Source organism: Ictalurus punctatus, chromosome 9 (genome assembly GCF_001660625.3).
Source record: "Ictalurus punctatus breed USDA103 chromosome 9, Coco_2.0, whole genome shotgun sequence".
Classification (NCBI taxonomy): domain Eukaryota; kingdom Metazoa; phylum Chordata; class Actinopteri; order Siluriformes; family Ictaluridae; genus Ictalurus; species Ictalurus punctatus.
This window is the reverse complement of record NC_030424.2, coordinates 3,368,891-3,382,500: the sequence shown is the minus strand read 5'-3', so window position 1 is coordinate 3,382,500 and position 13,610 is coordinate 3,368,891. Positions and strand designations below refer to the sequence as shown.

The 13,610-nt window shown below is 38.5% G+C and overlaps 2 protein-coding genes across 2 annotated transcripts in view; one reads left to right on the top strand and one right to left on the bottom strand.

The window, feature by feature from the left end:
* ptp4a2a (protein tyrosine phosphatase 4A2a) overlaps positions 1–5,487 on the bottom strand; it is a 6,885-nt gene extending 1,398 nt beyond the window's left edge. The window contains exons 1-5 of the mRNA XM_017475693.1: positions 5,184–5,487; positions 3,218–3,291; positions 2,192–2,774; positions 1,172–1,264; positions 896–1,026 (exon numbers count right to left, since the gene is read on the bottom strand). Coding sequence (XP_017331182.1) covers positions 896–1,026; positions 1,172–1,264; positions 2,192–2,287 — 320 coding nt within the window. The 5' untranslated portion in view covers positions 2,288–2,774; positions 3,218–3,291; positions 5,184–5,487. The remainder of the gene's footprint in view (positions 1–895; positions 1,027–1,171; positions 1,265–2,191; positions 2,775–3,217; positions 3,292–5,183) is intronic.
* Positions 5,488–6,191: 704 nt separating this feature from the next.
* LOC108269705 (E3 ubiquitin-protein ligase TRIM39) lies at positions 6,192–11,007 on the top strand. The gene is given in 9 exon segments (XM_053682898.1): positions 6,192–6,413; positions 6,687–6,773; positions 8,053–8,567; positions 8,669–8,764; positions 8,888–9,121; positions 9,213–9,399; positions 9,604–9,639; positions 10,020–10,412; positions 10,415–11,007. Coding segments are annotated over 8 exon segments (1,671 nt in total). The 5' UTR covers positions 6,192–6,413; positions 6,687–6,706; the 3' UTR covers positions 10,558–11,007.
* The last annotated feature ends 2,603 nt before the right edge of the window (positions 11,008–13,610 follow it).

Here is a 13,610-nt window from a genome sequence, read left to right as displayed (position 1 = left end):
CTGGTGGCATCCCTAATAAACATAGTTATCTGATATTAACGGCACGCTTGTCTAAAACTAGTTAAATTGATCGTACACTGATGAACAATATTTCATATTAATTAATGATATATAGAGATCGACCGCTAATCGGTTTTACTGATATTTACACATAATTGGATATCAGTTTTGTAATAAATGCAATAAATGGCGGCATCTTGTGGGCGTTTTGAGAATTGCGTCTTATTTAACATAACAGCCATCAATGCACAAATTAGATGTGTTACAAAAATGCTTGATATATAGTTTAAGCAGCTTGGCACTAAGAAATGGAGACAAACCCACAGAGTCATGTAATCTGTTTACCTCATCAAAGCTTTTATTTAAAAAAAAAAAAAAGCCCTTTATTAACAGTGCACTTTATTTTTTGCATTCTTTCAGACCCCTCTAAACTGTTTGTTCAGTTCAGTGGTGTTACCATTGTGTCAAAAACAATAAATAAATAAATATAGGTTCTGCATATCGGTTATCGGGCACATAAACACGCAAATAATGGGTATTGGTAATAAAAAATTTGTCGACCTCAAATGAAATATACATGTTCTATTTACCAAGACAAAGTGGTCAAGCAAGGAAATTAAGATGAGAGATTACTATTATGAGATGAGCGGAAAGGGGCGGGACTTCAACAGGGGACGTTATTATTGGAGAGTTCGAAACACTGACACTACAACTGATTTAACTGTCGATTGGCTCTGGCTGCTCTTTCATCACGTTCTCGAGTGATAATTAGTACTAGTGTACTACACAAAGCATGTATACAGGTTGGCAGGTCTGACCTAGTCGTTAAATCAGCACGTTACATACAGTAAATACAGATTTAACGGTGGATACTGAGGAGTCTGAGAGGACTCACCGGCCCAGTCCTGCGACACAGTGCACTGCGATGCAGCAGCCTGGTTCATCTTTAAATTTACACTTCAGAAGGTTTAACCAGTCGTCCACGATTTGTTCAGAGGGGGAACAGCCGTCATCAAAAGGCCAATCCTTTATTTAAAAAAAAAAAAAAAAAACAATTATTATTAACTTCACAAGAAAGTGAGGGCAGTATTCTTTAAAGCTGCTATAACACAAGTGATAACTAATATAGGCCTTACTACTAATATAGACCATAGCGGTGTGAGATTCTTACCAGAACTTCAATGCCTTCCTTTTCCACCGGGGCTTTGTCGTAGGTGGCCTCACACACCCGAACCAGCGTCTGCACCCCAAAAGTCTTCAGCTCCTAAAAGAAAAGAATAAACATCAGCCGACTGGAATTTCACCGCTTTCACACTTTTGGGGTTTTTAATTTTCCTCAACTGAAAAAACACATTAGATGTAAACGTCCTTTAAAGCTCACTGCCTTCTGTGAGGGGTTTGTGGTCACAGTGGAGCTTCCAAAATAATTTTTTTAAATAGTTTTGTGATAGAGATAACTGTTCTATCATTATCTCTAACATTATTTCTCTCAGAAGGAACTCGAGATAAGCCAAGTGTAGAGAGAAAACCGTGACTAAATGGACAAACGGAATAAAATACAGTGATTCAAAACTAAATATATAACTTATTAGGTAAGAAATATATGAAAAGAAGGAAAATGAAAAGGAAGAGTAAGGAAAGAAAAAACAGGAACGAAGGGAAAGAGGAAGAAAACAGAAAAGAAAGGAGCAAAAATGAGAAAGGAAAGGGAAAATTAAGAGGAAAGAAGAGAAACAAAAGAAAGGAGGAAGGAAGGAGGAATGAAGGGTAAGATGGACTAAAGGGAGGGGAGGGGAAGGAAAAGAATGGGAGGAGAAAGAAGAAAAAGGAATGAAACGAAAGAAGAAAGAGATGTTAGGTAGGAAGTAACAGAGGAAGGAAGCAATGTAAGAAAAGAAATGGAGGAAGGACTATGAAGGGAAAAAGATAGCTTTGTGACGCTGAGCAACCGGGTCAGGTTTTTATCTCCTAAATCTTCCTGATCAGGTTGCAAGATGAAGGCAAGCGATTAAAACAAACATGGAGGACAGAGTAGTGCTGAAAAATCTGACTTGTTAGTGGGTTGTTTTTTTTGTTGTTTTTTTTTTTTTTGGGGGGGGGGGGGGGGGGGGGGGATTCCATGTGTCAGTGCAGCCTTAATCTCATTTGACCCAAACTGGGTTGTGTGTAATTTATATATGTGGGATCTTACCTCAGTAAACTTGGGCAGTTGTGAATTGGTGGGATTGTGGGTAATCAGAAACCTCATACACTCGTAGGTGATTTCAACAGGAGCAGGACGATTCATCTTGACATGTGGGTGAATATTGGTTTGATGAATTTTTATTTTTTTTAATTTGCACGTTGTGATTCAATGACTTTTGGTATATAAAAAAAAGCGCAAAACTGAAAAAAAACAATATACACGCTTAAATTTCCACTATTAAAAAACTATTTGAAAAATAATAAAAACAAAAGACGGGGACTATTTTTCCGATTATCTTTTTTTAAATTCTATTTAACCCATTCAGGAGAAAAAGGGATGATCATTTGGCGCTAGAGGAGAGGGTGTAAAAAAAAAAAATTGGCTCGTCAGCGCCTCAGTTGGCTCAGATCGACTCATACGCGTGAACTTTGGGCAAAGACAGCCTCGAACCCAGGGCTCACAAGGTAGGACAGTAGACGTGTGGCGTAATCTTCATGTGGCACGCCGACTTTTCACTTATCCACAATGACCAGGTGCTGTGCCTGGCAGAAATCTCCACTCACACTCACAAACGCCATAAATGTGCAGCCTACATGTGAAGACAGGGGAAAACAAACAAACAGGTGTGTGTCAGGGGTGGGCGATATGACAAAAATGTTACATCACAATATTTTCAAAAGGTATTTCTACCATATGTGATCTGGATTACAATATACAGGTTTGGGAAGAAACTGTGCAGCAAAACAGCGGAGTCTAAATATTATGTCTAAAATTATTTATTATTGAAAATAGGAGATTTTTACAATTTCAAAGATTTAAGTATTAAAAAGATATGAATATTCATGATATTGTGGTAAAAATAGTATAAAATTCATCACAATATCGATATTGTATCTATACTATACTAGATATACTACAAACACATCCTGACCAATCAAATTTCAACCTTTGGTCATCAAATTGTCTCAAAATAATGAATAAACAATCTGAAACTGGATAGAAAGTTTACACAGAGAGACTTTTCTCACTCACTTTCAGTGCATGGAAAGAAATGTCGAGAACTCTGCATTATATCCTCACCATTCGCCACGGTCTCTACTCCACATCTGTACAAATACAAGCATTAACGCGGTTAGCATAAAACAGCAATGTTCTACACAGGCTAGTCACACTGTTCGATCATGACCTCGAACGTTATTCATCTGAGAGGGAACTCGTACAGTTATCTGTACACAATTTTATTTAAAACATCATCTTTAATCTAACTACGCTGAGTTAACTCGAGATAAGACGAGTGTAGAGAGAAACGTGACTAAACGGACATACGGAATAAAAATAAAGCGATTTAAAACTAAATGTGATAGTTACAAGGTAGGAAATGGAAAAAAAAGAAGGAAAATGGAGGGAGAGAAAGGAAAGAAGACAAAGAAGGGAAAAGACAGGAATGAAGGAAAAGATGTAGGAAAGAAGGGAGGGGAAGAGAAAGGAAAAGAAATGAGATAGGGAAGAACGAAAAGAAAGACGGACAGAAGGAAGGGAAAGAATGGAAGGAAGAGAAAAGAAAGAAGAAGAAGAAGGAAGGAAGGATAGAAAAGAAGGACTAAAGGGAGGAGAGGGGGAAACAGGAAGAGAAAGGAAGGAAAAAAGAAAGGGAAGGAAGGAAATAAATAGGAGGAGAGATAAGGAATGAAGCAAAAGGGGGAAAAATAAATGTTAGATAGACAAGAAGTAAGGGAGGAAGGAAGAGAAAGGAAAAGAAAGGAGACAAAGGGAGATAGGGAAGAACGAAAAGAAAGAGGGGGTAAGAAGGGAAAGAATGGAAGGAAGAGAAAGGAAGGAAAACAGGAAGAGAAGGGAAGAAAAAAAGAAAGGAAAGGGAGGAAATAAACAGGAAGCGAGAGAAGAGGAAGGAATGAAGGGGAGAGAGAATGGAAGCAAGAAAGGAATGAAGCAAAAGAAGAAAAAGAAGTTAGATAGGAAGTAAGGGAGGAACGAAGCAATGTTAGAAAGAAAAGGGATGTAGGAAGGACTACGGAGAGAAAGAAAGGACGAGAAAGAAAGGAGGGGGAAGGAGGGGAGAACGGAAAAGATGAGAAAAGAAGGAAGAGAAAAAAATAAGAAAAATAAAAGCAATGAAGGAGGAGATGAATATGAAATATAGAAAGAAAGGAAGACAGGAAAGGGAAGGGGAGAAATTAAAGGAAGGGGAAAAGGGAGGACAGACAGAAACAGCTACGTAGCTCACATATGCGAGTCAGATTCAGAACCGATTCAGGGAGTCGACTCATACGCAAACGACACATCACTATTGTAGTAGAGCTGGATATAAACAGTGTCAAACATTTTACTGTGAGAAGAGAATAACACAGCCATTTAACCTGTAAACCACTTTGTTGGTTATTTGAACGTGTTAACATGAAAACATTTCGACTTTTACATATAAATAAACTCTCAAGATACCTGAAGCGAAGGTAATCAAATAATGACAGCTGTGACTAAATGGCCATCCTGAATTAAAATAAAGCGATGATTTAAAACTATTACTGTTGATAACTGATAGAAATACAGCATATTAATGACATATACAATAACATGCGCCATAAAGATGTTATAAATTCATACAACGGCGTTATGTAGCGACATAGCTAACAAGCTAGATACAATAACAACAAGGGGGGAAAATGTTGGTAAACCTAGCTTAGCTTAGCCTAGCCTAGCCAGATAAAGCATTATATTTAAAATATTAAATTTCACTCAGAACAATAACACACACAGCCTCGCTAGAATGATATAGTTAGCTAAATGTTAAACAGTTATTTTGACAAAAACTAACAAAACAAAAGGAGTTAGCTAGCACGCGCGAGTAGCTCCCTGACGTTAACGTTAATATTTTAATTGACTTAAGATTTGATAGTTAATTAGAACTCATTGGAACCTTCTGGAATGTTCCGTTTTCATACTTATTTTCGAGACAAAGTAATACAAATCAGTTACTTACAAAGAACAGACGCCACATCAGACAGAATACAGAGACAATCCGGCGGATTAATGGACGCAGTGTTGTTGATTAGCTTTAGCGTTAGCTTGTTGCTCGTTTTTCTTCATCGCGGGTGCGTCTCAAATCAACACCCGACATTCCCTTTGGAACTATCTCGTCCTTAACAGTGTCTGAAACGTCGTCCTGCTCACTATAAAGTGCACGATTTTAATACACTATATAAATGTATAATGCTGTCTGAAAACATAGTGAAGAATATCTAGTGCACTATTTTAATACAGTAATGTATATGAGTCGTGGAGAAATGAAATCGGCCATGGAATACCCAAAATGCATTGCGCTGTTGGGCTAAATTTGGACGCACCCTCAACGCCTCATCGCTCTGAGGGAACACTGCGAGTTGCTATGGCAACGTCATAGTTCCTTCAGGCTTTGCCTCAGATTTGTTTAATAAATGTAGAGGCATTCATTGTTGTGTGAAGCATTTTCTCCAGTGTTTATAATAAACTTTGTTGCTTTCATATTGTTTGAAACAGATCTAATAACTGTGTGCATAATGAGTTTGTCCTTTATTGGGATATTTATTTTAAAAAAACTGTTTGTGGGCTTTAAGCAAGTATAATAAGATTAAAAGGGGAGGTCACTGTTTGTGCTTTTTCCTCATTGCATATGTATTTGTGTTGTTATTTTCTAGTATAAATTGTATATTATAGTAATAAATCAAGTAATCAGATTGATCAAAGCCGGTGACGTTTGACTTTATGACTGCATGCATTTTTTGCAACACCCATAAAAAGCTCTTCTAGGTGTCATCACCTTTTTATCACCCTTAACACAAAATCATTTTGTTAGACACCCTTTGAAATTACATTTTATATTTTTGGCCTTCCAGTGGGCCTAAATGTTTCATACATCATACATTATGTGTTTGTACAGATAAGACTAAACGGTTTTGCATTTTAAAACAGGATCCACCGTCCATTGTTGAGTGAAAGTAAATATTTCATACATCATACACTATGTGTTTGTACATATAAGACTAAATGGTTTTGCATTTCAAAACAGGATCCACCTTCCATTGTTGAGTGAAAGTAAAACCAGACCAGTCAGAGAGCTCAGATCCACCAGGACAACTTCTGTTTATTATAATAGCTGAAAGTATTTGCTGTGTATCCAGTGGAACTGAGAAGTGTATAAACCTGAGCAGTTTTGAGATAGAGAAAAGTTAAGGTATGTATTTCATTTAATTTTGTTTCATAGTTCAGAAGTTCACAGTGAACTGAGTAAACAGTATCAGATGAAGATGTAGTCCTGTACCCTGGGAAACAGTCAGATGTTATTCTACTGATGTATAACACTGGTGATGAATGAAAAAAATATATATTAAAGATTATTACATTTACTGACTGAGACTTTTTGAGAATGCTCAGTGAATGTCTTACAATATGATGTGTGTGTCGGTGTGTGCACTGAATAATGTTTCTTTCTGAAATGGTTAAACAGGAGAAGGAAAAAAAAAAGACATGGATGAATATTCTTCACCACAAGCAAAGAAAGCCAGGAGGGCTACATCAGATAGAAGTACTGACTGTAAGTTACACAATTAATACAAGAACAGAAAAGGTTTCATTTATAAACCTCATAGTTTTGTATTTATTTCTTAGACAAACTACTTATAAAGTACGAAATAAACCATTTTTCTTGCAACAGTTTTGCGGCTTCGTTGTCAGTGAAGTTCATCTTCTGAAACCATTGTCAGTCAGGTGATGTGAATTATCCAGCATTGTTCCAGTAAATAAGTTGATGGAAAAAATTAACTCATGTTTAACATGTATTTAAAAAAAAAAAGTGCCAAATGATGGTGTCGGGGAAATGAGACTGTTTATACAGGAAGCACCAGAAATGTGAGGTACATACGAGCAATGTAGGTGCTTCACTAAATTAATATCACAAACTTTCAAATAAAGTCAAACTGATTAAAATATTGATTTAAATGTGTGAAATAATAATCAATGTATTTGTTTCTGAAGGCTTAGCTCTGAATAGTTTGGCTTCTCGGAATGCTAAAGTAACAAAATAAAGAGGAAAAAAAACACCAACCAGCTATTTGACTAGAAAATCTCATTCTAAACAGAGACAGACAAAATGGTGTGTTTGTATGAGTGGGAGAAGCAGGGACTCAACAGCTCAGTAATATTAATTATCTTGCTACAAAGGCGATAAAGTCAGAACAGTCGGTTGGTTTTGTGCTGCATTCGACTCGCAGTCCCCTCCAAAAGTATTGGAACAGCAAGGCCAACATTATTATTTTCACTATACCATGAAGATAGTTCATCAGGAACTGAAAGCTGAGATTCTGATCCATCGTCTCATATCCATCTTTTGATCTCAAACCCAAATGTCTTCAAGGTATGGCAAAAATAATAGAATTGGCCTTGCTGCTCCAATACTTTCGGAGGGGACTGCACTGTACCTCAGAAGCTGGAAGTTGGAGCATTTGCTACAAAGAGGGAAAAAAGTTAACTGTGATGAGTGATGAATATTTTCCTTCTTAAAACAGTGAACTGTAGAGTCAGTGTTATTGATTTAACAAGCGAATATGATCTAAATCTAATACTTACATACATTACAGTATAACTCATTTTGAGGCAAGAAGTGCTGATGCTGTGAGCGGCCATGTTGATTTGACACCACTTGCTGAATTTGGAGGAACTCCGAATTAAACCTACCATGTAGGAATTCTGAGCTGAGGTTGCATTTATATTGGTTTTACCTCAAGGTTGGGAATTAAGGGTTGAACCTGGAGTAAGTGGGAAGCCAAATGTTACTTAGTATTTGTTTTACAACATTTTTCATTTATATCCACCAGTTGCAGGTGAATCCAGCAGCCTCCTGACTGAAGAGCAGTTACAGTGTTCCATCTGTCTGGAAGTGTTCACTGATCCTGTCACCACTCCATGTGGACACAGCTTCTGCAACAGCTGCCTCACACAAAGCTGGGGTATGGGTAAACATTATTATTGTCCATACTGCAAAGAGAAATTCACCAAGAGACCTGAACTCAAGAAGAAAGTCTCGGATAAGCCTCAGGTTCTTTGTGACTTCTGCACTGATGTGAAGCAGAAGGCCTTGAAATCCTGTCTGGATTGTGGTGTGGCTCTCTGTTCATCTCATTTAGATCTTCATAATAATGTTCAAAAATATAAGAAACACAAACTAATAAATGCAGTGGGGAACCTGGAGAAATATATTTGCCAGAAGCATGAGAGACCTCTGGAGATGTTCTGTAGAGACGATCAGAAGTGTGTGTGTCAGTTCTGTACTGTGACAGACCACAAGAATCACAACGTTATTCCAATAGAGGAGGAGAGTAGAGAGAGGAAGGTGAGAGACACCAACATCAGTGTTAAATATTCTTATGAAGAATGTAAATGAATTCAAATTTAGAAGATAAACGGTTGTGTGTTTTTGATTTCTGTGCACAGAGTCAGCTGGGGAAAACACAGACGGAGCTGCAGCAGATGATCCAGGAGCGACTGAAGAAGATCCAGGAGATTAATCACTCAGTAGAGCTCAGCAAAGTGGGTCAAACATGAAGTAGTTCATATCTGCTGCATTTTGTACTTTGTTTAGTTTTGTAGAATGTAAGGAAGTGCACATCTTCACTGTTAGTTGATGAAAGTGAGATGTTCTTCCTTCTTTAGAGAAACACAGAGAAGGAGAAATCAGACAGTATTGAAGTCTTCACAGCTCTGATTCGCTCCATTGAGAGGAGTCAGGCTGAGCTGCTGGAGGTGATGGAGAGGAAGCAGAAAGCAGCAGAGAAGCAGGCTGAAGGACTCATTAAAGAGCTGCAACAGGAAATCGATGAGCTAAAGAGGAGAGACACTGAGCTGGAGCAGCTCTCACACACTGACGATCATCTCCACCTCCTACAGGTCAGTGTTCCTCTCTCAATCACTCAACCACAATGCAGAACATCACAGAACATCAGCTGAGGGATTTCTCCTCTCTCCTGTTCTACTGTAGATTTATCCGTCACTGTGCATCGCTCCACACACCAAGAACTGGACTGAGATCAGGATTAACACGGAACTGAGTGTGGAAGCTCTGAGAACGACTGTCTCTCAGCTTCAGAAGACTCTGAATGAGAAACTCAGTGTAACTCTGAATGAGAAACTCAGTGTAACTCTGAATAAGAAGCTGAAGGAAAAAGGTGAGAAACTGAGAAGTCTGTAACAAGGGAATTATTTTGTTAGAGACAGTATGAAAAGTTATTGATTAGTTTCTTGGTTTATTGATTGATGAATGAAAGTAAATTTGTGTTAATGATTTTTTAGAGCTTTGTTGTAGCTTTCTAATTCCAAGTTTAAATTAAAGCATATTTAATTTAATAAATGTCCTGTTGTGTTGTAATTAGTCCCCACAGAACTGAAGAGGATTCAGCAGTATGCAGGTACACTGCAGTTTCTGTTTCCTATATTATATATATATTCTTTAAAAATATATATTTTAAAGTTCTACCCATTATTTAATTAGTATCTTCAGTACATCTTCCTATTACCTCCATGCACTAATGCACTAAACATAATACTCTATATAATTTTCTATGTTGGTAAGTTTGTTGCTGCATTTCTTTAGCCGATAAATCTATCACGTACTTATGAAATGTAAAAGCCTTTACCCAAGCACACATTTCCATTATTTATGCCCAATACATATATTTTAATATTCCACAGATCTGCTTATAAAAATGATAATTATTGTGATATATACTAGATTGTTAATTATTATTATTTATCTGCAAACCCATCACATACTGTGTGTTTTTCTCAGTGGATGTGACTCTGGATCCTGATACAGCTTCTCCTCGTCTCATCTTGTTTGATGGTGGGAAACAAGTGACGTGTGGAGACACATGGCAGAATTTCCCAGACACCCCAAAAAGATTCACTAAGCATCCAATTGTCCTGGGAAATCAGGGTTTCTCCTCAGGGAGGTTTTATTATGAGGTGCAGGTCAGCGGGAAGACTGAGTGGATTTTAGGAGTGGCCAGAGAGTCTGTTAACAGGAAGGGGAAGATTGCACTTACACCTCGGGATGGATTCTGGACTATGGCTCTGAGGAAGGGGAATGAGTATAAGGCTTATGATGATACCAGTATCTCCCTCTACCTGAGAAAGAAGCCCCAGAAGGTGGGCGTGTTTGTGGATTATGATCTGGTCTCCTTTATGATGTTGAGGCCAGGTCTCATATCTACTCTTTCACTGGTCAGTCTTTCACTGAGAAACTCTATCCATACTTCTGTCCTTTTGAAACTGGAAGTAAAATGTCAGCACCACGGATAATCTCTCGTGTATCAAAGACTGAATAAGTTCTCACCTCATCTATTCAGTAATGTATGAAATGACCAGAATGGAAGACATTGTGTCTCTTTTGTCAAATTGTAAGTAAAGTTGTGTAAATGTTTTTCGTAGGACAAACTGAAGAAAACATTTCTGCTTTATTAACTCTGACTTTCTTCAAACTCACCTGTGTATGTTGATGAATGCCAATCACCTGTAAAGTCCAAATCACATACAAATTCCATAAAAGAAAAAGCTCACAGAGAGCTGAAAGAATAAACTATGCAGAAGTACATAACATTCTTTCTAATAAGCAAATGTTTGTTTTAAAATCTGATTAGCAAGACGAAGCTCAGTGCTCGGATTAGTTTCTATCCCATTTTGGATAAAAAGTGCCTGCTACATATATAAATGTACAATATTTTCTGGTTAGCAGTGTGTGTGAGATTTGTATGTTCTCTGGTGGTCCAGCAATCTCACCGCCGTGGCCCAGGTTCAATGCCCGGCAGGGAACCCCACCACTGGGGTTGTATTCAGTGCCGGTCCCAGGCCCGGATAAAAAATGGAAGGGTGGCATCATGATGGGCATTCGGCACAAAACCTGTGCCAAATCAGATCTAAGTGAACCCTGCCATAGCACAGGAATAATGCTAAGAAGAAGAAGTGTGTGTGTGAGATTTGTTCCAAAATGCAATGCCTTCTTTTTCAGCTGGTGATTTGCTGTAGGTGGCCTCACAGACCCTAAACAGTATCAGCACCCTAAAGGTCTTCATCTCCTGCAAAGAATCCAGAAAAACCCGAGTTAACATCAGCCAACAATAATGACGCTGCTTTCACACTTTGCGGTTTTTTTCTCAACTGCCAAAACATTTTTTGTGTAATCATATGACATATTATCCATAGATAATATTGAAAAAATGAGTCTTGTTAATGAGTGAATATGAGGAGATTTACAACAGGCTGAGCTGAAAAAAATTCCAACGTTGCTGTAACTAAAATGAACAACGTGTGTAATTCTGGGTAAACTCATAAACTGGTACGGGATTTAACATTCCCCTTTAACTGTTGCATCTGCATTTCAATTGCATTACTGATAATAATAAATCTAATCTAGACACCAACATCTAGGTTAGTTAGTTGGCTAATACTAGCTAGGACTGAGGGGAAAGAAAGCCAAGTGTGAAAGTAGCCTTAATGTCATTTTACCAAAAAACTACATTCTGTGAAGTTTATATCTGTAATTTATATAGCATTTGTAAATGGGTGGGATTGTGGGTAATCAGAAACCTCATAGACTCTTATGTGATTTCAACAGGAGCAGGACAATTCATCTTGATGATCTGGTAAACATTTGTTTGATAGCGTGATGGCATATTTTTCTGCCTGTCGGAACTATCATAATTACGATGTGAATACACATGAACGCCACCAGAATGTTGTAATAGTTTTCAATAAGCCCCGACTTATAGCTATGTTTAATGCAGTGACTACTGGCCAGAAATCTCTCACACTGATGCTCTCTTCAGCCTCTCACACATTTCGGCTTCTCATACAGCAATGTGACCTCCCTGATGTCATGTTGGAAAAGTAGAGTTGGAAGGAAACCTGATGTATTCAGGAAGAAGCCTGATGATGGCATGCAGGACATTAGAGAGTAGACGGCTCATTGCAGATTGAGACATACCAGATCAGTCACTTATCATTTACTGCCGGCCACTAAAGAGTTACACAGCGTTTAAAGAAGAACCAACAGAACAAACTTATACTGTAGGCCAGTTTAGTTCATTAAATTGGTGTGTGTAACAGAAATAAATAAGCTGTTTAAACTTGGCAGTGTAATCTGTATATAAAATCCCAGAAACTCATCAATAATTATTCAATTTTGAGCTAATCATTTGGGTTTCGCATTTGTGAGCCTAACTGGACATACAGTGGTGCTTAAAAGTTTGTGAATTTTTATATTTCTGCATAAATATAAAATATATGCATAGCTTTCTAATTCCAAGTCTACATTAAAAACATATTTAATATAATAAATGTCCTGTTGTGTTGTAATTAGTCTCCACAGAACTGAAGATTCAACAGTATGCATGTATACTGCAGTTTCTGTTTCCTATATTATACAGTTTAGGGAATTTAGCCAGCGGTGGGTGGAGCACAGACACACAGGAGGCCGTTTCAGTATTATGTGTAGAATTATCTTTATTTAAGACTATGGGTGAGGGGAGTGCGGGTGCGTGTGTGTGTGTGGGTTGAGGTGCGATCGGGCGGTGAGGGTCTCAGCCGTCGGCGGTTACAGCCAAGGGGGGCGGAGCCGTCACTCGCGTCGGAGTCGCCTGAAACCAGAAAAAAAAACACACACACACACAACCGCGGTTAGCAGACATGCACTCATCGGCAAACTCACATAAACACACATACTCGGAAATACTTCTCTCTCCTGCGAGTGGAATATCGCCTGTGTCGGCGATTTGTTCGATGCAAGGGGAACGGGGGTATCAGGGTTGGATTAACGCACTCTCTCGCATGCCGTAGATAAAAAGTTCTTTATTTTTCTTAACAAAACAAATAATGAATGAAAACTTGTTGAAATGAAACCTTACTATTGAGTTTAATGTAAAATGACTTATTGTGAACTGGCGTGCAGGAGCGTGGTCAAAACCAGGCGTGCTTCCCCAGCTCTCCATTTCCATCTGTGCCTGTTGGAAGGTTAACCCACGTTATATGCACCTCCCACACCACACGTGACCCAGGAACCAAAAGAAAAGAAAAGAAAAGAAAAGAAAAGAAAAGAAAAGAAAAGAAACAGCTCCAAATTCCAACTCCACAACAAAATGGCTATAACATCGCGCTTTTATACTCTCCCCTCGCTTGCTGGTTGGTGGAATTCTTCCGCACGGTGCACCATTCACGAGGCGTGGGTGTGTCGGCGGCCCCACTGCGCCGCCGTTGTGCTCTGTGGCCATCAAAAACATTTGGTTGCGCTGAAGCGGCGCTGTGTCTTCCGCGCCACTGTGCAGTCGTGCGAGGAGCGATCTTTATTTTCTGTGCGCCGGCCGCCGGCCTGTTGCCACAACATATA